A 24,843-nucleotide genomic window follows, 5' to 3' on the forward strand; every position below is an offset into this window, starting at 1 on the left:
GTGCAGGATCGTGGATGCTTATGCACAAAGCTGCAACGAATGTATGCCTCGCGAAGAGTGTGAGTGCTGCAGACGCCTTGTTGACGAGATGATGGGTTGCTACGACCACGATATTACCTTCCTTGTACATGGTTAGCCACAACAAAATATCAGAGTTTTTTTCAGCCTTAAGGCATGTTCTTTTTTCGAAGTGCATTAAGGTGCTCTGAAATCTCTGACACGGCGGAATAAAATGTTGCGCGCTAAGTAATTTTTTCCGAGAATCGATTGTGGTTCCCTCTGATTCGAAGGTTTAGGTAAACGGTCGATTGTAGAAAGAGCTGCTGTTTAGTGTGTAGACCACCCTTGCTCAGAATAAGATACTGGACATAAGATGGAAAAACCTGCGACAAATTACACTTTAGTGTGGCTGTTTTTAGTTCTGGGAAGAGCCTTTGCCAGGTCTGCACACGTTTCTGCCTTGCGCTCTTCGTGGCGGTATTGTCGTGGGACTGGATATTGCCCATCTATTTCATTTTCATAAGTTGTTCTGATTTGTCAAGCCGAATAGCAAACCTCATAACAATATGTATATAAGGCAAGTCGTTATCATAGCCTGCTTCGATCGTTCATTCACATCCGCCTATCTTACAGGGTGAGGCCACGACGTTTCGAACGAGGATTTATTGCAAACTTCGTGCACTCGTAGTACTCCATTATTGAGAAAATTCGAAGATAATTTCGGACGTCAAATATATACCTGCGCGTGACCATTTTTACCATGAAGCTGCGGCAGCCTAGTGGTTAGCGTTCAAGGCCCGTAATCGATGGATCGAGTCCCGATCGTCAGTTTTTTTTATATTTTCAACAGAGTCATTTTCTTTACAATTTATATTACAATTGATATAATGGGAAAAATACGTGTAATCGGATGAACTTTTGTTAAATTTACAATGTTATTTGAAGTCTACAAATTTTTATTATCACAAATAATATAATATTCATAACTTTATGTTTTCCATGTTTTGGCGAAAAATACCATCCTGCAACTTGTACTCGTAATGTCAAAAGTGACGATTAATTGTACATCTTTCGAAAGCAGTGCGTGCCGGTCAAAACTTGCAGGTAACAGGAAGTTTCGGGCTCCTTCCAGGTAAAAGGGATTTTTCAGATCACGGACAAGCATACATTTTCGCTATTACTTTATGCGTTTGGTCGTTTGCTAGTCGATAGCTATGAATATTACATTATTTGTGATAATGAAAATTTGTAGACAGCTAAATAACATTGTAAATTTAATAAAAGTTCATCCAATTACACGTTTTTTCTCATTATATCAATTTTAATATAAATAGTAAAGACAATGACTGTGTTAAAAATAAAAAAAGAAACTGACGAACGGGACTCGATCCATCGATTACGGGCCTTCAACGCTAATCACTCGGCTGCCGCCGCTTCATGGTAAAAATGGCGACGAGCAGGTATATGTTCGACGGCCGAAATTATCTTCGAATTTTCTCAATAACGCTTGAGAAGTACGCGCTACTGCTTACACATTTTGTTGTCCTCATGGAGTACTACCAGTGTACGAAGTTTGGAGTAAATCCGCGTTCCAAACGCCGTGGGCTCTCCTTGTTATATATTTGCTGCGCGGGTTAGCCGCGTAGTCCGAGGTGCCTTGCCACGGTTCGTGCGGCTCCCCCCGTCGGAGGTTCGAGTCCTACCTCGGGCATGGGTGTATGTGTTGTCCATAGCGTAAGTTAGTTTAAGTTAGTTTAAGCAGTGTGTCGGCGTAGGTCCGATGACCGAACTAATTTGGTCCCATAAGACCTAACTACAGATTTCCTTAGATATTCGCCTCATTTTATCTGGGTAAACAATTCAACAAATCTCTTAATCAGACCTCTGAGGGAAATGGGGGTTGAATACTGGCTGTGCGTTAATTTTTTATTTGTTGTATCTACTTGACCTCTAACCAACCGTGTGTTAATTGTGGCTTAAAAACGCCTCACTACCGCAAAGTTCAGTTGGACTTCCATTCACATTGTGCTCGAGGAAAGGGGGCCATTGCTTCCCAGAGGTGTCATACAGCCAGGGTACTCACTTACATCGCCCTAGAGTACGGGATGAGTCGGAGGTGGGAAACAATCGAGACAACGCAAATGGCTGTGCTCTGATGTGAGTGTTTATTTTCATTGGCTGAATATGAAATTGTACCTACCAAGAATAATAATGCAGAGACTATCTTTTTATGGTAAACCATTAAAAGTATGGATAGATATCTTGTTGCCACGTATGTTAACAGACAACAGTGCGATGCTAAAAGATGAGGTGAAACCAAATGAACGTAATTCGTTTGGTTTCTGCTACATACGTAAATTCACTTGAAAGTGGATGACCATATTGTTAACTTGCAAAATTAATTGTGAGCGTACTTGGCTTGCCTGCGATGGGTTCTAGCTGATTGCTGTCGTGGTACCGTCTGCGAAAGACACACGTTGCCGTACAGTGCGGTAGAGGATACATCACAACGCTGAGGGTGTGGGGCCACCATGCTGGCAGTGAGGAAATGCAGAAGATGATAGAGACGATGCTGAACAACGATGATATAACAGCAGTTTTTACTAAATGTCTGGGAGGTTGGGGGGGGGGGGGGGGGGCATTCCGATAATTTGCGACGTTCTTTAACGTAGTCTGTACCGATCCACAGCTGAGCTATCATCGCTATTGTTTATTACTGCAGAGAGCTGCTTATTAATTTCTTACTCTTGCGCAACCAATCGAGGTGGAACAGTGGTTAGCACACTGCTCAAGTCTTCGAGAGAACAACGGTTCAGATCTCTGTCCGGCCATCCATATTTTGATTTTGTCCAGTAACAGAACAGATGTCGAACAGTGTTATAAGAAATGTGTGTCAGTTTTGTATGATGAGTTATTATAACACGATTTCTTTTGCAGACATTGGTTATCTGCTCAAATATACATGATACCCTAGTCGACTGGACGTAATGAGTGGTTGATTTATTCCAAATGCCATTTCTACAGTACCAGAAACTTTACGTGTCTGTCACAACAACATCGAATTATTTTTCAACGAATCATTAGGTACCACAAGCTCATTGCCAGCTGGCTGCAGTATTTTCACTGCCGAGCTGGTCGCCATCTCTCGCGTCCTTGAGTATATCCGCTCCTGCTCAGGTGACTTCGTTATCTGTAGTGACTCCCTGAGCGGTTTACGAGCTATCGACCAGTGTTTTCCTCGCTCTCGTCTGATGATGGGTATCCAGGAGTTCATCCATACACTTGCCCGTTGCTGCCGCTCCGTGGTTTTTATGTGGACCCCAGGTCATTCGGCATCCCGGGTAATGAACGTGTTGACACGCTGGCCAAACTGGTTGTCGGTGCACCAGCTTTGGAGATCGGCCTTTCGGAGTGTGATCTCCGTTCACTTTTGCTGCAGAAGGTCCTTGGTACCTGGGGTGATGAATGGCACACCCTGCCTTCACCCAACAAACTTCGGGCCGTCAAGGAGACTACCGGTGTGTGGCGCTCCTCCTTGCGGGCCTCTCGCAAGGACTCAATTGTCCTCTTCGGCCACACCTGGCTGACGCACGGTTATTTGCTGCCGTGGCAGGCTTAGTTTTGAGTTTTATTCGTGCAGTGGACTTTTATCGCTCGATCCGAGGGTTTAGCTCTTTCTTTTGTCTTGAGTCTGACCTTTGGCCTACGGTTTTATATTGGGCTTTTTAGTGCTTCTCTTGATGGTTGGCTTTTCCTTTTTTTGTTTCCACAGTAACACACTGTGTGTTTTTAATTCCTCTTTTCTGGTCTTTGTCTACGTCTTTCATGTTCTGTGTCATCCCTTGTCATCTCCGTTGCTTGTTTTTGTTCCTGGTGGGTGTTTCATGATCGTGGAAAAAGGGACTGATGGTCTTTGTAGTATGGTCTCTTCAACCCTCACAAACCAACTAACCACCCACAAGCCACACCACTGAGTAAATTTGTGCAAGAACAACTGAAAGCTTGACCGAGCACGATGGCGCAGTGTTTAGACACTGGAGTCCTATTCGGGAGAAGAGTGGAGCGAATGTCCACCCTGCCATCCAGACTGAGGTTTCTCGTTATATCCTTAAATCCCTCGAAAGGGCTCGGCTGCTTTCTTCCTCTTCCTTACCCCAATGCAGCTTGTGCCCAGTTTCTAATGACCACTAAATTACAATCTTCCTTCCTTGCTTGCTTTCTGATAGCTTGCCAGCGGGGCCGTTATTGACATACCTGTGGTCGCCGTCTGGGCTCAGCTGCCGGACGGCGACGGGCGGGTCCCGGGGCTCCCTCTCCTGCAGCACACTGCGCAGGCGCACCAGCGACTCGTCGCCCTGGTACAGCACCGTGTAGGAGCGCCACTTCAGCTCGCGCAGCACGTCCACCAGCGCCTGCGGCAACACAACTGCTGTCTGTCTACACTACGTAGTCTCCAGGACAAGCAAAATAAAGAAATGACAGCACATCTACAAAGAGTGATCAAAAAGTTTCCTTTTGAAGGCGTTATTACAGCGTACAAGCAACGTGGCGTTACTCCGATACGGGTGTATCAGCACCAACATATCACTAAGGTATTAGTGTCACATTCGTATCTTTCCGACGTGCGTGCAGTAAATGCGGAAACGTGAACTTGGGCGCCGTTCTCATCAAATGCGTCCAAACAGGGCCAACGTGCTGTTATTCTTTTCCTGGCTGCCAAAGGACAAACACCGGCATATATCAATCGGGCAATGAAGAATGAGCATGGGGCTACAAGTCTGACGAAAACCACCGGTGTGGAATGGTGCACCAAGTTATCGTAAATGGCTTAACGCAGAAGTTACGCCAACTCAAACACCCACCCTATCGTCCTCATCTCCAACCAGGGAATTACACTATGTGGCCAAAAGTATCCGGACACTCCCAAAAACATACGTTTTTCATATTAGGTGCGAGCTCTGATCTCTCTAATTTTTTATGATGATCATTCCTCCTGTGTAGGTTGACGTCAATGAAATATTTTCCCATTCAAAGGAGGAAATTGGTGAATGGAATTTCTTGAAAAGGTCTCGCTGTAATAAAAAAGGCCTATGTTTCAATGATTGTTGCCCCAACTCGCTTATCATATCCACCACACTTCGTGATAATACAAAACCACCTGCCTTCTCTTCGATGTCGTCTGTCTGTCCTACCTTGGAAGGATCCCACACCGTTTAGCAATGCTTTAGTAGAGGACGGAAAAGCGTAGCATTGACAGTCCCTTTAGTAGACCTGTAACAACTTCTAAATGTTCCGACAGTAAAAAGCAGTCTTTGCTTTGCCTTCCCATTATCTAAGCGATCGTTTCAATTTTACTTACCCATAATTGCAATTCCTAGGCATTTAGTTGAACCGATTGTCTTTAGATTCCTGTGTAGCCGAAATGTAATGGATTCCGTTTTGTTCTCATTTGAATGACCTCTCATTTATCCTTCATTAGAGTCAACTGCCGCTTTTCTCATCATACAGATATCTTGTATAAATCATTTTCTGATTGGTTTTGAGCTTTTAACAAGTTGTGTAGATGGCAAATGACAGTATCGTCTATAAACAGTCTACGAGGATTCCGCAGATTGTCTTCTAAGTCGTTTATACAGATCTATCAATGGGACATCTGAAACAGTTGACATGCAGTGGTGTCCAGAATTAAATCAAGAGGCCTACAGCCAGCCGAATCCTTTTCTGACAAGGAACAGTGCAGTGGCTGGACGGGTCCTTTGTAGTGGTTGCTGGGCTTGCGGTTTATCTTCTCAGTGCGTTCCGCATGTGCTCTGCATGGTTCAGATTCCGAATCTTTAATGATCTCGTTGTCGATGAGACTTTTGAAGGCCTTCGAATGTTCTCCTCCTTGACATCGCGAAAATTAGTCATTTGATTAAAGATAACCGCCACAGCATCTCTGACTAGTAAAACAAGAACAGTACATACGTCGTTGCCCTCAAATCACTCGCATGAGTTAACTGTCAGTGCTCGGTGCAATTCTCCACACTAGGAGACTGTAGTTTAACTCCTTAAGAGTTAAGATGAGCCTGTGAACAAGTGTCCACATAATTTTTCTCGCAATCGTCTCAGTGTGGCATGACTCACCTTGCTCAAACACTCGATGATTTGCTGCAAGAGAAGAGCGAATTTTTCTGTCTGCATTTTGCCTATATCAAAGCCGGTGGCCACACTTTTTCATTCTGGCCAATCAGAGAATTTGTACTTGTTACAACTCCACCCACTAGTGTTTCTGTGGCCTGTCAAAGGCGTCGTTTCTTTCATAGGGCAGAGTTTAACTTCTGCTACATAGTACTGAGACAAACAGCTTTTTGCATGTGGGTTTTAAGACATGTGGTTGCAGTGAGTCACCAGTGTTTTGAGTTGGGTTTCTCCAGACGTTTATCTGTCATCTCCAGCCATGTACCTGCAAAAAGGCTTTCTGAAAGGTCTTTGTTAAATTCAAGAACAAGGGTGGCTTTGGCCAGCGGCCTGCACAGTGGCTATGGCGCCTCATTGTGTACACTGGATGTCCCACTGTGAAGGTTTCAGCCAAACAGGGAACAGGCATTGGTGTTGTAATATTCTTCTTTCCTCAGAACCGCGCCTCTTAGCTTGGGTCTGGTAAATTACTTGCTCGCAGTTCCTAGTGTGAGTGTTAGTGGTTTATATTCACGAGATGTTGGCTTGTTTATTCAATTTTCATATCAAAAAAATTCGTACTTTTTCACATAACTATGTCGTATGACATATCGATTTAACTGGAATTGTTTCAGAAATTCAATGGAAGGCGTGTTACTTGTCTGACACCTTACAACGTCATAATCAGAAGATTAAGAGATAGGAAAAGTATTTGAGAATACTGAAAGTGAAATTCAGCGCATAAAGAGAGATGAAAATGTAATAATCATGAGTTGTTAGAACATTGTAGCGAGGGACGAAGCTGAAGTTGGTTTTAAAAGCGAATATTGGCTCCATAGTAGGAATGTGAAAGAATGAAGACTAATTGAGTTTTGTCTTAAATTTCAGATAGTAACTGTTAATAGCCGGCCGCGGTGGTCTAGCGGTTCTAGGCGCTCAGTCCGGAACCGCGCGACTGCTACGGTCGCAGGTTCGAATCCTGCCTCGGGCATGGATGTGTGTGATGTCCTTAGATTAGTTAGGTTTAAGTAGTTCTAAGTTCTAGGGGACTTATGACCACAGCAGTTGAGTCCCATAGTGCTCAGAGCCATTTTTGAGTAACTGTTAATACACAGTTCAAAAATGACAGCAGGAGGAGGTATATTTGGAAAAGGATTAGAGACATGAGAAGATCCCAGCTGGATTACATCATGGTCAGATAATGGTTCTGAAATCAGGTATTGGATTTCAGTGGATACCCAGGAGCAGATACAGACCAAGATCACGGTTTAGTAATGATGAGGATTAGATTGAAGTTTACGGGAATGATCATGAATAATCAGTGAGGGAATAAGTTGGATACTGAAGTACTGAGGAATGATGATGTGTGTTTAAAGTTCTCTAGGGCTGTAAATACTGCTATACTAAATACTACAATAGCCAATTCAACTGAAGACCTATGGAAATCTCTAAAAATGGCAACCACAGAAGATGGGTAGAGTAATATAAGTGCAAGGAAGGTAACTATGAAGAAACCCATGGTAACAGATACTTCAAACTATTGACAAAAGATGGAACTACAAAAATTTTAAGTAAAAGCAAGAAATATAGCATTATAGAACACTTATAAACGAAATGAATAGGAAGCGCTGGGAAACTAAGGCTAAATGATTGCAGGAAAAATGCGAAAGAATCGGAAAGGAAATGGTCGTCAGAAGAACTGATCCAGCATATACAAAAGTCAAAGTAATTTTTGATGAAGTTAAAAACATAGCCTTCAACATCGAGCTTACCATAGGGATTTTACTGTTAAATACAGAGGAGAGAGAGGTTTGGTGTAAAGAGAACATTGAAGGCTTCTACGAGATGGAGGAACTATGAAATAACGTGATAGAAGAAGAAATCGAAACCAGTGTGGAGGACTGGGGATCAAGTGTTTGTGTCAGAGTTTAACGGAGCTCTGTAAGAGTAGCGAACAGGTAAGGTGGAGGGAGTAGGTAATACTCCTCTGGAATTTCTAAAATAACTGAGGTGAGTGGTAACCAAACGATTATTCAAATTGGTTGAAATAATCTATGAGTTGGAGTTGCACCAGCAGACTTCCAGACCTATATCAGCCACACCATGCCGTAGATGCTGAAGGGCAGGTATGTGAGAGAACTATCACACAATCTGCTCTCATTAAAAAGTGGTGTAAGACAGGGATGTAGTCTTTAGCCCCTACTGTTCAATCTGTACATCGAAGAACCAATGATGGAAACAATAGAAAGATTCAGAAGTTAAATTAAAATTCAGGGTGAAAGAATACGTCGATAATACTCGCTGATGACACTCCTATCCCCAGTGAAAGTGAGGGATAGTTGCAGGATGAGTCTAATGAGTAAATACTATGGATTGAGTGTTAGCTGAACAAAGACGACGGTTATGAGGAGTAACAGAAATGAAATTAGCGATAAACCTAACATCAAAATTTGGGACCACGAAGTACACAAAGTAGGAATCTTGCTATCTTGGAAACACAATAAAAAAAATTTTAAAAATCGTGAAACGTGGCCTCCCGTCGGGTAGAACACTTCCCTGGTGCAAGTCTTTCGATTTGACGCCACGTTGGCGACTTGCGCGTCGATGTGGATGAAATGCCGGCCGCAGTGGTCTAGCGGTTCAGGCGCATAGTCCGGAACCGCGCGACTAATACGGTCGCAGGTTCGAATACTGCCTCGGGCATGGATGTGTGTGATGTCCTTAGGTTAGTTAGGTTTAATTAGTTCTAAGCTCTATGGGGCTGATGACCACAGATGTTAAGTCCCATAGTGCTCAGAGCCATCTGAACCATTTTTGGGGATGAAATAATGATGATTAGGACAACGCAACACCCAGTCCCTGAGCGGGGAAAATCTCCGACCCAGCCGGGAATCGAACCCGGGCTCTTAGGATTGACAATCCGTCGCGCTGACCTTTTTTTTAAATCTAATTTTGTTCGCTTTTTGTTAGTTTCATCTACTCGGAACGGACGTCGTAAGACACCCGTTTAAGTTCGTTGTTGATCGATTATCTCAGTTTTTTTATTACAGAGGGCAGCTAACCCTCTGACCGAACACGCTGAGCTACCGTGACGGCACCTCTCAGCTACCGGGGGCGGACTGGAGCACAATGTCAAAACCACATTAAAATTATTCCATTGCTCTTCAAATGCGAGCCAGAAATCACGCTAAAATTACGCCATTTCCCTTCGAATGCATGTTTGTATGCAAATCAAATGGATGAAAACATGTTTTGTCGTACTCTCTCCGTGATAACCAGAAACCAGTCTTGGATGGTGAAATGGTGGTTAGCCACACTTCGATCAACTCAAACATAGGACACAGGTGGTTGTTTTTCACTGTGCATGCGCTTATGTACCGTCGCCCCTTCCGGCACTACGAGTGCTACGTTTCTCACACCGACACATAAATATTTTTCTTTGAAATTGCGTGTAACGTATTGCGGTAGCATACAGGATGAGGGATTTTTGAGCAGCTTTTGTTGTAACTGTGCCATCGTTACTTCGCTTAGGACTAATGCGCTATTTCGTGGTGCTATGGGAATGCGTCGACCAAGTGCATTCTCCGGACCGGCATCGAAAGTGTATTGGTCAGGACACGAACACTAGACCGGGTTGTAGAAGAACGCCCATCGATGCGATGTATCACATCATCAACGAAAGCAAAAGACGACGAGAAGTCCTGGAACATGCCGTGTACCGACACCAAACATCGCAACAAGAAATAGAAAAGGAGTTTGTAGAACATTACGGTCACCTTTACACTGGAGTGGATGCTGATATGGCACCCATTACCGAAGTTACTCATACAATTCTTTGCACCATTGAACCAGAGGCAGAAGCATAATTGATGGAGAAGTTACAGAGGAGGAAGTATTGGATGGCATTGGTAGGGAAACGGTGAATAAATCACCGAGACCAAATAGCCTCCCTTTGAATTCTACAGAACCTTTCGCTGGCACTCCGAAGGACTGCTATCTGCCGCAAATTAATTCCTCCTGACTTACCCCTACTGTTAGCTTTTTGGAGGACTTGATCACCCCAATATACAACCCCTCAAGCGACTCATGGATGCGGGACTTCCCCCACAGACGCTCCTTAATTGCGACTGTAAAATATTCATCAGATTATTAGCAGCGTACCTCTGAGGAGTATTACGCCAAATGATCTCACTCGATCAAATGTCACTCAGCGGGGACGATAACATCTAGAAGCTGCTCCGTTAATTCTGATCAAACCTTCGATTGAGTCACATCTATCTTGCAGAAGTCCTGATGCTCACGAAGTTCCCATGACCATTCATCAATGTCGTGATTCGTCTACTCTGCAATGCCTCCTTCAAAGTCCTCGTCAATGGATGTACGACGAAATCTCTTATCGTAGCGATATTGGTAAGACAAGGGTGTCCCCTATCTGCCATATTATATGCACTGGCGCTCGACCCGTTACTCTGCGGCCTTCCAAACCGCCAGAAAGGATTGACTTTGCAAGTGCATACATTTAAATACAAGGCATATGCAGACGAACTGATGCGTGGTGTGGGCTGGAAACTATATACATGTGGCTTCAGAACTGATCCACAAATATGGAACGGCCAGTGTCCGCTGCATAAATAAGGACAAGTCGGTGGTGATGAATATTGGTGTTGTACTAACGGAAGAATCGGTAGCACCTTTACGGCAAGTGGTTATCTTAAAATCCCTATGGATTGCTTTTACCAATGGCATACTTAGCGCAACAGCTTACAAGTCTAAGAGACTATTACACTACTGGCACATTAAAACTGCTACACCAAGAAGAAATGCAGATGATAAACGGGTATTCATTGGACAAATACACTCCTGGAAATGGAAAAAAGAACACATTGACACCGGTGTGTCAGACCCACCATACTTGCTCCGGACACTGCGAGAGGGCTGTACAAGCAATGATCACACGCATGGCACAGCGGACACGCCAGGAACCGCGGTGTTGGCCGTCGAATGGCGCTAGCTGCGCAGCATTTGTGCACCGCCGCCGTCAGTGTCAGCCAGTTTGCCGTGGCATACGGAGCTCCATCACAGTCTTTAACACTGGTAGCATGCCGCGAAAGCGTGGACGTCAACGGTATGTGCAGTTGACAGACTTTGAGCGAGGGCGTATAGTGGGCATGCGGGAGGCCGGGTGGACGTACCGCCGAATTGCTCAACACGTGGGGCGTGAGGTCTCCACAGTACATCGATGTTGTCGCCAGTGGTCGGCGGAAGGTGCACGTGCCCGTCGACCTGGGACCGGACCGCAGCGACGCACGGATGCACGCCAAGACCGTAGGATCCTACGCAGTGCCGTAGGGGGCCGCACTGCCACTTCCCAGCAAATTAGGGAGACTGTTGCTCCTGGGGTATCGGCGAGGACCATTCGCAACCGTCTCCATGAAGCTGGGCTACGGTCCCGCACACCGTTAGACCGTCTTCCGCTCACGCCCCAACATCGTGCAGCCCACCTCCAGTGGTGTCGCGACAGGCGTGAATGCAGGGACGAATGGAGACGTGTCGTCTTCAGCGATGAGAGTCGCTTCTGCCTTGGTGCCAATGATGGTCGTATGCGTGTTTGGCGCCGTGCAGGTTAGCGCCACAACCAGGACTGCATACGACCGAGGCACACAGGGCCAACACCCGGCATCATGGTGTGGGGGGCGATCTCCTACACTGGCCGTATACCTCTGGTGATCGTCGAGGGGACACTGAATAGTGCACGGTACATCCAAACCGTCATCGAACCCATCGTTCTACCATTCCTAGACCGGCAAGGGAACTTGCTGTTCCAACAGGACAATGCTCGTCCGCATGTATCCCGTGCCACCCAACGTGCTCTAGAAGGTGTAAGTCAACTACCCTGGCCAGCAAGATCTCCGAATCTGCCCACCATTGAGTATGTTTGGGACTGGATGAAGCGTCGTCTCACGCGGTCTGCACGTCCAGCACGAAAGCTGGTCCAACTGAGGCGCCAGGTGGAAATGGCATGGCAAGCCGTTCCACAGGACTACATCCAGCATCTCTACGATCGTCTCCATGGGAGAATAGCAGCCTGCATTGCTGCGAAAGTTGGATATACATTGTACAACTAACAGTGTGCTTGCATCTGACAAACAAACTTGCTCAATTTTCGATATGGCCTAACATTTTGCACAGTGACATATATATTTCGAGAAAATAAGCTGTTGCCCCACAATAGCGTTCAGGGGCTCTGATGAACATTCAATCATAAAATCTTAACCTAGTATGCATACAGGGTGTAACTACGTTACTGGTCATTAAAATTGCTGCACCGGGTACTCGCTGTTTGCGTTGCCCTTATCATTTCATCTTACCACCATCGTCGAACATGCCACCAAAGTGGCGTCAAATAGAAAGACTTGCAACAAACGTAGGAAAAGCACCAGACGCAATATTCGGGCCAATAATGACATACGATCATTTCATTTCAAATTACAAACAGAAATTCTGTTTCAGCGCGTTTGAAAATTCAAAGCTATAATCGGCAAGTATACACTATTGGCCATTAATATTGCGACACCAAGAAGAAATGCAGATGATAAATGGGTATTTATTGGAAAAATATTTTATACTAGAACTGACATGTGATTAATTTTCACGCAATTTGGGTGCATAGATCCTGCGAAATCAGTACCCAGAACAACTACCTCTGGCCGTAATAACGGCCTTGATACGCCTCGGCATTGAGTCAAACAGAGCTTGGATGGCGTGTACATGTACAGATGCCCAAGCAGCTTCAACACGATACCACAATTCATCAAGAGTAGTGACTGGCGTATTGTGACGAGACAGTTGCTCGGTCACCATTGACCAGACGTTTTCAATTGGTGAGAGATCTGGAGAATGTGCTGGTCAGGGCAGCAGTCGAACATTTTCTGTATCCAGAAAGGCCGGTAAAGGACCTGCAACATGTGGTGGAGCATAACCCTGCTGAAATGTGGGGTTTCGCAGGGATCGCATGAAGGGTAGAGCCACGAGTCGTAACACATCTGAAATGTAACGTCCACTGTTCAAAGTGCCGTCAAGTCGAACAAGAGGTGACCAAGACGTGTAACCAATGGCACCCCATACCATCACGCCGGGTGATACGCCAGTGTAGCGATGACGAATACACGCTTCCAATGTGCGTTCACCGCGATGTCGTCAAACATGGATGCGACCATCATGATGCTGTAAACAGAACCTGGATTCATCCGAAAAAATGACGTTTTGCCATTCGTGCACCCAGGTTCGTCGTTGAGTAACTATCGCAGGCGCTCCTGTCTGTGATACAGCGTCAAGAGTAACCGCAGCCATGGTCTCCGAGCTGATAGTCCCATGCTGCTGCAGACGTCGTCGAACTGTTCGTGCAGATGGTTGTTGTCTTGCAAACGTCCCCATCTGTTGACTCAGGGATCGAGACGTGGCTGCACGATCCGTTATAGCCGTGGGGATAAGATGCCTGTCATCTCGACTGCCAGTGATACGAGGCCTTTGGGATGCAGCAACGCGTTCCGCATTACCCCCCTGAACCCACCGATTCCATATTCTGCTAACAGTCATTGGATGTCGACCAGCGCGAGCAGCAATGTCGCGATACGATAAACCGCAATCGCGATAGGCTACAATCTTACCTTTATCAAAGTCGGACACGTGATGGTACGTATTTCTCCTCCTTAGACGAGGCATCACAACCACGTTTCACCAGTTAACGCCGGTCAACTGCTGTTTGTGTATGAGAAATCGGTTGGAAACTTTCCTCATGTCTGCACGTTGTAGGTGTCGCCATCGGCGCCAACCTTGTGTGAATGCTCTGAAAAGCTAATCATTTACATATCACAGCATCTACTTCCTGGAGGTTAATTTTCGCGTCAGTAGCACGTCATCTTCGTGGTGTAGCAATTTTAATGGCCAGTAGCGTACGTTCGATAACTCAGCAGGAAAGCACAATATAAGTGGTCATTTGTCACAGTGACCACATCCAGTTATTAGTCATCTGTAGTGGCGATAGGTGTTTAACGTTAGCGCACAGTCGCGGACTGTAGCGAGCGGCGCAGAAGGGCCGGAGCTGCGGCGCTCACCTGGGCGATGAACTTGGCGTCGGGGTGCAGGTTGAACTGGTAGGAGCGCGTCAGCGGCGGCCGCGGCTCCCAGTTCGTGACGATCTGCGGGATCTCCAGCCGGTCGCACACGGAGCGCACGATGTCCGTGGAGGCGCTCTGCCGCGGGCCGACGATGCCAGCCACGCCCTCGGACGTCAGATTGCAAACTGGAACAGCAGCAGCGTACTAGGCTAAACCAGTCCAACGACAAACATACTACACTTACAATATAGGGACTGAGAAAAAAAAGCGTACTACAATTCGTCGAGCACGTTCCTCAGTTTCAGAAAAGAAAATTACGTTACGCTTCCAAAAGAGGTATTCGATTTCAAAAAAGTGAACAATGCGTGAAAGGAAATAGAAACTTTGGTTAAATGTTAAGTTACACGTGGAAATGAAAAGCTTGCCTTGGCAACGGCTGTAGGTTGCTAGTAGAGGTCTCCCTGGTGAACCTACCGCACTCATTCGCTCTTTCCTTCGCCAATGAGCATCAAATCGCATGACGATCACAGCGGCGATACGCGTTCTTCAATCTCCGTTTCAACGGCGATTTTCAGTCATGGAGACTACGGCTTGCTTCTCCTACAGTACAAAGCGTTTGACTTAGGCACCGGCAGTTTCTAGACACTGGTCCTTTATGTGACGGGAAAACCACAGCTGACACCGGTACGGTCGCAGGTTCGAATCCTGCCTTCGGCATGGGTGTGTGTACTGTCCTTAGGTTAGTTAGGTTTAAGTAGTTCTAAGTTCTAGCGGACTGATGACCTCAGAAGTTAAGTCCCATAGTGCTCAGAGCCATTTGAACGATTTTTTTAAGGTGTGTTACTTGTCTGACACCTTACGACGTCACAGGCAGAAGATTAAGAGATGGGAAAAGTATATGAGAATACTGAAAGTGAAATTCAGCACATAAAGAGAGATGAAAATTTAATAATCATGAGTGACTGGAACACTGTAGTGAGGTACGAAGCTGAAGTTGGTTTTAAAAGCGAATGTTGGCTCCATAGTAGGAATGTGAAAGAAGAAAGACTAACTGAGTTTTGTGTTAAATTTCGGTTAGTAGCAGTTAATACACTGTTTCAAAATGACAATTTCGAAAAGGCTTAGAGACATGAGAAGATCCCAGCTGGATTACATCATGATCAGGTAGTGTTCCGAAATCAGGTATTGGATTATAGTGTATACCCAGGAGCAGATACAAGCCAAGATCACGATTCAGTAATGATGAGGATTAGATGAAGTTTACGTGAATCATCATGAATAATCAATGAGGGAATAAGTTGGATACTGAAGTACTGAGGAATGACGATGTGTGTTTAAAGCTCTCTAGGGCTGTAGATAATGCGATAATAAATACCACAATATCCAGTTCAATTGAAGACCAATTCAGTCATGATGGTGATAAACTAAAAACTGTAGAGCTTTGTACATGGTCGTGCTGGAAAGTACTGTTTTCGAATTTTTTATGTGAAAACTCTCAAAGCTATTTAAATAAAACGAATCCTCATTAGAGGATCGTGTAAAAATTTGAAGAAAATTAGTCGACTACTTTCCGAGATTTTTGGTGACAACTTTAAGCATTGGCTTGCCTTGATAAAGTAATATAGATTAAATCATAAATTTAAAATATTACTGAAGAGTTGAAGTCGAGACAGTCTGAATTGAAAAACATGCACCCACTGCTATGAGCATCATGTGCACAGTCTAACATACACAGTGGCGGGAAAGGTGTTACTGTCTGACTTCTGAATCAACACTAGCGCCCCTAGTGGCGAGAAAGCAGCCAAAAGATTATCGTTCGTTTTTAATTATGTTTCTACTTAATAAACGAAATAGTTATTACATTTTTGCGCTCTAAGGACTAGTAAATTACCGATAGACATGAATGGTAGTGAAGTAAATCTGAAAACAGCCGAATCTCACTGATTCAGTGTCATAAGCTAGCACTTATTCATGAAGAAATACTTTAGAATATGTGTATAACTGCAGCTTATACAGCTGAAATCAAAAGAATATAAATCATATTTCATGCGTGAGGAAAATGTGTTTCTGTTGCTGTCTCTTGTTATTATGATAGGCACTTCCCTTGACATGTAACCATTTCGTATTGGGTCTAGCGATTCGCATACTTGCATTCCACTCGACTTTCCAACGCACGAATATTTTTGTAAATTCAATTGCTTTTGGGTCAATAGTCAATGTGTTGAAGATCTTTGCTGTTTGTGACTCAGATGTAGCAACAATACTGGAATTGGTTTCTTCTGTGACGGGAAAAAGTTTGATTAGTTTCGACGTTTTATTGTCACATCTGCATGAATTTCCCTAACGCTACAACTGTGGTGACTTACTTGGCACGTGAAATAAAGTAGACATTGCATTCAATATAAGGTATCTACGTTCCATATTCACCCATTTGACTGGAAGTCCAGTGAAGAAAACTTAACGTTGTTGAGCAGATATACGACGTCTTTCTTAAAAGAAAACGGGATTCTTCATTAAATATCTGTAGGTTATAAGAGAATCGTAAATAAACTTTTCTGCAATGTACCGTTCCATACTTCCTAGGGTAGTTAAATAACTAAAGAGAGGCAAATGTGGTGTCATTTTATAGTTATTGTCGACTTTTGCGTTATTACAGTCGCTTCCCATTGCAAAACTATGTTATAATTCAATATAGATGACACTGTTCGCATTCATCCGATATCGTTTTCATAAGTGTAGCTTACTAGCCGCTTGGAGCGCTGCAGTCGCATTTTATAACAAAAATGAGAGGCTGTGTCACTGCTGTTTGTGTTAGACTGTGAAGATGTGTACATTCACTCATACCAAGAGCGGCACAAAAGGCTCTGTAATGCGGACATACGCTGAAGGCGACTGCTCCGCGCCGCTGCGAACTGGTTAGTCTGTATACACGGCGAGGAACATGCTAGCTCAGTAGTGATGTCCGAGTATTCCTGCACTGTCCGACCCGTATTGATACTCTCACAACATTCTGGCCCCTGGCGGCACACTATTTGAAATTTTCGAAGTGACTGTAGTTGAACAAAACACAAGAGTAAATCAGGTAGAATGTATTCATAGAAACTGCAGTACAACGAAGAAAGCACATAAATAATGTACAGGGTATTTTTAAAAAGATACCTCGTTTTCTTACACAGCTGGTAACAACTATAAAAAAAATTGCCTTAAAAATACCTGTAAAGATAGAGGCCATTCTACTTGCGATAACTGCCTGTTCTCAGGGGTGCAAGCTGCCTTGCTGTTAACGTCCATTGCTGATTTCCTATTTTATGATGATATATGATGATGACGCTATAAAGAAATGCTTTAAATGATTAATGTGCTTAAAAGAGCATTTTTCCAAACTCCTGTAAGAAAATAGCTTGTGGAGCAGTCAGTGCCGGTTATTCGGTGGTAGTTACCAGAATTATAGAATGATAGCGCCTGTGTACGTCAAGGAGTAACGTCTGACAGTTCTTTTATTTGTCAAAAAACTTCCTTATTTTCCGTAGTTCCTCTTTATGGACAAAAAATGTCGTCAAACGGTTCATTAATGAGTAGTTGTATTTCTGAAGACCGGTCCTAGAAGATGCGCGAAATATCCATCTACAACTGTCACAGTCTGTTCATAGCATCCCAAACATTTCCCAACCACAAACTTCCCTAGATGTGAGAACAGGTGGAAATCGAGGAACACAAAATCTTAGGAATACGATGCCTGTTTCTACACTCTATCCTTCAAGATCTTCCTTTTTCCCATTCTCACCGAGCGAGGTGGCGCAGTGGTTACCACACTGGGCTCGCATTGGGGAGGACGACAGTTCAATCCCGCGTCCGGCCATCCTGATTTAGGTTTTCCGTGATTTCCCTAGATCACTTCAGGCAAATGCCGGGATAGTTCCTTCGAAAGGGCACGGCCGAATTCCTTCACCATCCTTCCCTAATCCGAGCTTGTGCTCCGTCTCTAATGACCTCGTTGTCGACTGGACGTTAAACACTAATCTCCTCCTCCTCCTTTTTCCCATTCTGAAAGCGCCTTTCACTGTGTTGAGGAAAGGAAGCTTTTTAATCTACAATCAAACTCTTTTCTTCACGCAGAAATTTTCAGTCAGCTATTCATAAAAAAAAATGTACTGCGTTCTTTTCTTCTGATTTGCCTATAACATCAGTTCATGCGCCGTTGATCTCCGGTTGTCGAGTATTAATGTGTGTACTTTCACGTCGTCTTCATCTGCGCCTGCAGTTCTGGGACATCCTCCGAGGAGACTATCTTCAAGATTAGAACTGCCTTATCTGAATTCTGCAGCATGCTTCTTAGCTGTTGAAAATTAAGAACTAGCCTCAAATTGTCATCAACTTTCATGATGCCTTTGAACACACCTCTAATGAGGTTTGTAATTAAAATGTTTGACAAAATAATGATCTTTCATCGTCTTTCACGAAATTTACTTTGGCTGAATAAAGGATAATTTACGCTGCGAAGAAAATGTTACTCAGTAATGTAAGGCCTCTACCAAGAGAATATAAGTGAGAAGGAAACTGAAAATGTGTCTTCTTGACAAAGCCTTCTACAAACGATTTTATTATTTCGAAAATTACGAGTACTTATGGCATAAAATTAATTTTATCCATAGTGGATGATGTCGAACTCCGTGACTGTTCCTTTATCGGCTGTAGAAAAATATCCTCTACCAGTCACAATGAAAGGTTATTTATTCGTCACACGACCGGTTTCGGGCTTGTGCCCGTCCTCAGGTGTTTATACATTCATTTACATGTTTATACTGTTGGAGATCACTGTATAAATAGAAAAAATGATTTGCTGGTGACTACACGGATACAAGTGGGACAATTGTAAGTGGTAAGGGAGCATTTGACGAAAATATATCTGAACTTACATACAGATGAAGCACCATTATTACAGTTATGCTGTGGTGACAGTTTCGCCATTTAGTTACACACTTATTGTCATTTTCACGTCCCTATTTCAAATTTTACCAAGTATAGCTTCATATTTCACTATTATGAGGTGCACTCGTGAAATACACTATGTTTACATACAAACATGTGGGCTGTGGTCAAAGAACTTAGATGTAGCAGATGTAAAGATGTTGCTCGTACAGAAACTTGTAGGTTATGGTCAGAGAACTTAGCCACAGGAAGTGTAAGGGTGTTGCATATACAGAAATTTAAAAATCTATTATAGACTGCGACGTTTTTTGATACACATTTTGAAATCTTTTGATTCACATTTTTGGTGGAGAACTTAGAACCAAGAAGTACAATGATGTTTTATATATATGAAATTACTCAAAGCTATTACAAATTAAAAAATGACAGCTAGAACTGTTTTGAGCCACACTGTTGTCAGAGAACTTGGATCTAGGAGGTGCAATAATGTTACACACATGAAATTTTGAAAGCTATAATAACAAAGTAATGTTGTTGTTGTTGTGGTCTTCAGTCCTGAGACTTGTTTGATGCAGCTCTCCATGCTACTCTATTCTGTGCAAGCTTCTTCACTTCCCAGTACCTACTGTAGCCTACATCCTTCTGAATCTGCTTAGTGTATTCATCTCTTGGTCTCCCTCTACGATTTTTAGCCTCCACGCTGCCCTCCAATACTAAATATTCGATGAAAATTCGATATAGCAGTCATACAACAGTCGAAGTGTCATCATCGTAATTTGTAATAGTCATATTGTAAACTCAAGTTGTAACTGTCATTGTATAATGTGTAATAGCTTTCAAAATTTCATGTGTGTAACATTATTAGATCTCCTAGATCCAAGTTCTCTGACAACAATATGGCTCAAAACATTTCTAGATGTCATTTTTTAATTTGTAATAGCTTTGAGTAATTTCATATATATATAACATCATTGTAATTCCTAGATCTAAGTTCTCCAACAAAAATGTGAATCAAAAAATTTCAAAATGTGTATCAAAAAACGTCACAGTTTACAATAGCTTTTTAAGTTTTTATATATGCAACACTCTTACATTTCCTGTGACTAAGTTCTCTGACCATAACCTACATGTTTCTGTATGAGCAACATCTTTACATCTTCTACATCTAAACTCTTTGATCACAGCCCACATGTTTGTATGTAAACATAGTGTATTTCACGAGTGCACCTCATAATAGTGAAATATGAAGCTATACTTGGTAAAACTGAAATGTGGACGTGAAAATGACAATAAGTGTGTAACTAAGTGGGAAAACTGTCACCACAGCATAACTGTAATAATGGTGCTTCATCGGGATGTAAGTACAGATATATTTTCGTCAAATGCAGCCTTACCACTTACAATTGTCCCACTTGTATCTGTGTAGTCACCAGCAAATATTTTTTTCTATTTATACAGTGATCTCCAACAGTATAAACATGCAAATGAATGTATATACACCTGATGATGGGCGCAAGCCCAAAACCGGTCGTGTGACAACGTTGCATATATAAGATCCAAAAGTATCAAAGGATCAGCTGACCTTTGGTATTCAGACTGCATGAATTACTGTGGCTTCTGGAAATCTTTTGTGTCGATGAGCAAATAAAGCTGTATCAGGGTTTGAATTCCAAATTAAACCATAGAAGCACAACCGAACTTCGGTGAGCCGACCGTGTGGTCGGAGAAAGACAATGCCAATATCCTCTGCAAACTACTTTGCAGTGGTGGCCCTTAACTCGTAACATACTTTCAGATATCGGTAGTAAGTGCCCTGCGAAGCCAGAGCTGTGGAGAAAAAATCGGCTAGTCCCACAACGTGGAGAACGAAGCTGGGAGGTGAGCTGTAACAGTCAGGGCTGAGGGAGAGGCTGACCTGCGCGGCCGGTGCCGAAGCTGTCGCCGCGGCTCAGCGTCCTGACGACGGGCTCCAGCGTGGGCCGGAACACGCGCTGCGGCGCCCACGACGCCGTCTGCCGGTTGATGGCGTCCACTGCCGACTGGAAGGCGAACGCCCACTCCGGGGGCGAGCCCTCTTCGAACAGCCCGGCTGAAACACAACGGCCGTCTTTTACACCGGCTACTACCAGTGCTATAAATGTTTTCATTTATTATTTACACTCATGCTCATAAAAACAGAACACCTCGAACGACTAGAGACAGGATGTTCACATTCACAGCATATGTAGACTAGTACTCGTATCCAGAATGAGATTTTCACTCTGCAGCGTAGTGTGCGCTGATATGAAACTTCCTGGCAGATTAAAACTGTGTGCCGGACCGAGACTCGAACTCGGGACATTGCCTTTCTCGGGCAAGTGCTCCACCAACTGAGCTACCCAAGCACGACTCACGCCCCGCCTTCACAGCTTTACTTCTGCCAGTACCTCGTCTCGTACCTTCCAAACTTTACAGAAGCTCTCCTGCGAACCTTGTAGAACCAGCACTCCTGAAAAAAAGGATATTGCGGAGACATGGGTTAGCTACAGCCTTAGGCATGTTTCAAGAATGACATTTTCACTCTGCAGCAGTGTGTGCGCTGATACGAAACTTCCTGGCAGATTAAAACTGCGTGCCGGACCGAGACTCGAACTCGGGACATTGCCTTTCTCGGGCAAGTGCTCCACCAACTGAGCTACCCAAGCACGACTCACGCCCCGCCTTCACAGCTTTACTTCTGCCAGTACCTCGTCTCTTACCTTCCAAACTTTACAGAAGCTCTCCTGCGAACCTTGTAGAACCAGCACTCCTGAAAAAAAGGATATTGCGGAGACATGGGTTAGCTACAGCCTTAGGCATGTTTCAAGAATGACATTTTCACTCTGCAGCAGTGTGTGCGCTGATACGAAACTTCCTGGCAGATTAAAACTGCGTGCCGGACCGAGACTCGAACTCGGGACCTTTGTCTTTCTCGGGCAAGTGCTCCACCAACTGAGCTACCCAAGCACGACTCACGCCCCGTCCTCACAGCTTTACTTTTGCCAGTACCTCGTTTCCTACCTTCCAAACTTTACAAAAGCTCTCCTGTAAACCTTGCAAAACTAACATTCCTGAAAGAAAGGATATTGCGGAGACATGGCTAAGCCACAGCCTTGGGCATGTTTCCAGAATGAGATTTTCACTCTGCAGCGGAGTGTGCGCTGATTTGAGACTTCCTGGCAGATTAAAACTGTGTACCATATCTCCGGAATATCTTTTCTTTCAGGAGTGCTAGTTCTGCAAGATTCGCAGCAGAGCTTTTGTAAAGTTTGGGAGGTAGGAGACGAGGTACTGGCACAAGTAAAGCTGTGAAGACGGGGCGTGAGTCGTAGTATTCGTATGTATTGCCGAAATGATTAGCATTCCAGTCACGGGGGTTCAGATTGTGTCCTGTTGCGCAGCAGGCACAGGATCTGCCATGGGTCCTGATAGCTTGTTCCATGTGTGATGGCATCGAGGAGAATAACGCGCGAATGGCGGAATGGCATCCTGAGGTACAGCCATCCATGCTACATTCACCTGGTTCCAAAGTTCGTCTGTGGTGGTTGGCACTGGCTCACAGTGCTGCACCCGCAGTTTCACCATATCCCACAAATTTCGATTGACGACAGGTCTAGTGATATGGCGGGCCAGGGCAAAAGGCTGACATCCTGTGGCACTAAGAAGGTGCGGTAACATGTGGTCGTGCATTGTCTTACTGAAAAATAACGTCTGGTGTGTTATGTAGAAAGGCTATGGCTAAGGATCGCAGAATGTCATCCACTTAGGTCACACTGGTCACAGTGTCGTGGACACGCACCTACTGTGGTTCAAATGGCTCTAAGCACGATGGGACTTAACATCTGAGGTCATCAGTCCCCTAGACGTACAACTGCACTACTAGCCATCAAAATTGCTACACCACGAAGATGACGTGCTGCAGACACGAAATTCAAACGACAGGAAGAAGATGCTGTGATATGCAAATGTTTAGCTTTTCAGACCATTTCCACAAGGATGGCGCCGGTGGCGACACCTGCAACGTCCTGACATGAGGAAAGTTTCCAATTGATTTCCCATACACAAACAGCAGATGACCGGCGTTGCCTGGTGAAACGTTGTTGTGATGCCTCGTGTAAGGAGGAGAAATGCGTACCATCACGTTTCCGACTTTGATAAAGGTCGGATTGTAGCCTATCGCGATTGCGGTTTCTCGTATCGCGACATTGCTGCTCGCGTTGGTCGAGATCCAATGACTGTTAGCAGAATATCGAATCGGTGGGTTCAGGAGGGTAATACGGAACGCCGTTCTGGATCCCAACGGCCTCGTATCACTAGCAGTCGAGATGACAGGCATATTATCCGCATGGCTGTAACGGATCGTGCACCCACGTCTCGATCCCTGATTCAACAGATGGGGACGTTTGCAAGACAACAATCATCTGCAACAGTTCGACGAAATTTGCAGCAACATGGACTATCAGCTCGGAGACCATGACGCTGCTTCACTGACAGGAGCGCCTGCGATGGGGTACTCAACGTCGAACCTGGGTGCACGAATGGCAAAACGTCATTTTTTCGGATGAATCCAGGTTCTGTTTACAGCATCGTGATGTTTGCATCCGTGTTTGGCGGCATCGCAGTGAACGCACATTGGAAGCGTGTATTCGTCTTCGGCATACTGGCGTATCACTCGGCGTGATGGTATGGGGTGCCGTTGGTTACACGTCTCGGTCACCTCTTGTTCGCATTAACGGCGCTTTGAACAGAGGACGCTACATTTCAGATGTGTTACGACCCGTGGCTCTACCCTTCATTCGATCCCTGCGAAACCCTACATGTCAGCAGGATAATGCACGACCGCATGTTGCAGGACCTGTACGGGCTTTTCTTCATATAGGAAGTGTTTGACTGCTGCCCTGACCAGCACCTTCTCTAGGTCTCTCACCAATTGAAAACGTCTGGTCAACGGTGGCCGAACAACTGGCTCGTCACAGTACGCCAGTCACTACTCTTGATGAACTGTGGTATCTTGTTGAAGCTGCATGGGTTACTGTACCTGTACACGCCATCCAAGCTCTGTTCGACTCAATGCCCAGGTGTATCAAGGCCATTATTACGGACAGACATGGTTGTTCTGGGTACTAATTTCTCAGGATCTATGCAACCAAATTGCTTGAAAATGTGATCACATGTCAGTTCTAGTATAAAATATTTGCCCAATGAATACCAGTTTATCATGTGCATTTGTTCTTGGTGTAACAATTTTAATGGTCAGTAGCGTGCTTTAACCTAACTAACCTAAGGACATCACGCACATCCACGCCCGAGGCAGGATTCGAGCCTGCGGCCGTAGCAGCAGCGCCGTTCCGGACTGAAGCGCCTAGAACCGCTCGGCCACAACGGTCGGCGCACCAACTGTGATTTGTGGTTGCACACAACAGCAAACCACACCATAGGGGTTTGAATTGTCGCTGTGTGTCTTGTCTGGGTGCAGTCACTGTCATGCCACTCCCCCTGTCTGCGGCGAACCAAAATGCGGCCATCATTTTCAAACAAGCAGAACCTTGATGAATCTGAAAACACTATCTGATGCCATTCCCGTCCCTAGTGACGTCGCTCCATACACCATTGCCGTCTA

General features: G+C 44.6%; 1 protein-coding gene across 1 annotated transcript in view; it reads right to left on the bottom strand.

Annotated features, from left to right (window-relative positions):
- Positions 1-24,843, bottom strand: part of LOC126324320 (glutamate receptor ionotropic, kainate 2-like) — a 187,764-nt gene that overhangs the window by 105,941 nt on the left and 56,980 nt on the right. The window contains exons 3-5 of the mRNA XM_049994949.1: positions 21,121-21,294; positions 14,274-14,461; positions 4,255-4,412 (exon numbers count right to left, since the gene is read on the bottom strand). Of these exons, the coding sequence (XP_049850906.1) occupies positions 4,255-4,412; positions 14,274-14,461; positions 21,121-21,294 (520 nt within the window). The remainder of the gene's footprint in view (positions 1-4,254; positions 4,413-14,273; positions 14,462-21,120; positions 21,295-24,843) is intronic.

Source organism: Schistocerca gregaria, chromosome 2 (genome assembly GCF_023897955.1).
Source record: "Schistocerca gregaria isolate iqSchGreg1 chromosome 2, iqSchGreg1.2, whole genome shotgun sequence".
In the NCBI taxonomy this organism is placed as follows: Eukaryota; Metazoa; Arthropoda; class Insecta; order Orthoptera; family Acrididae; genus Schistocerca; species Schistocerca gregaria.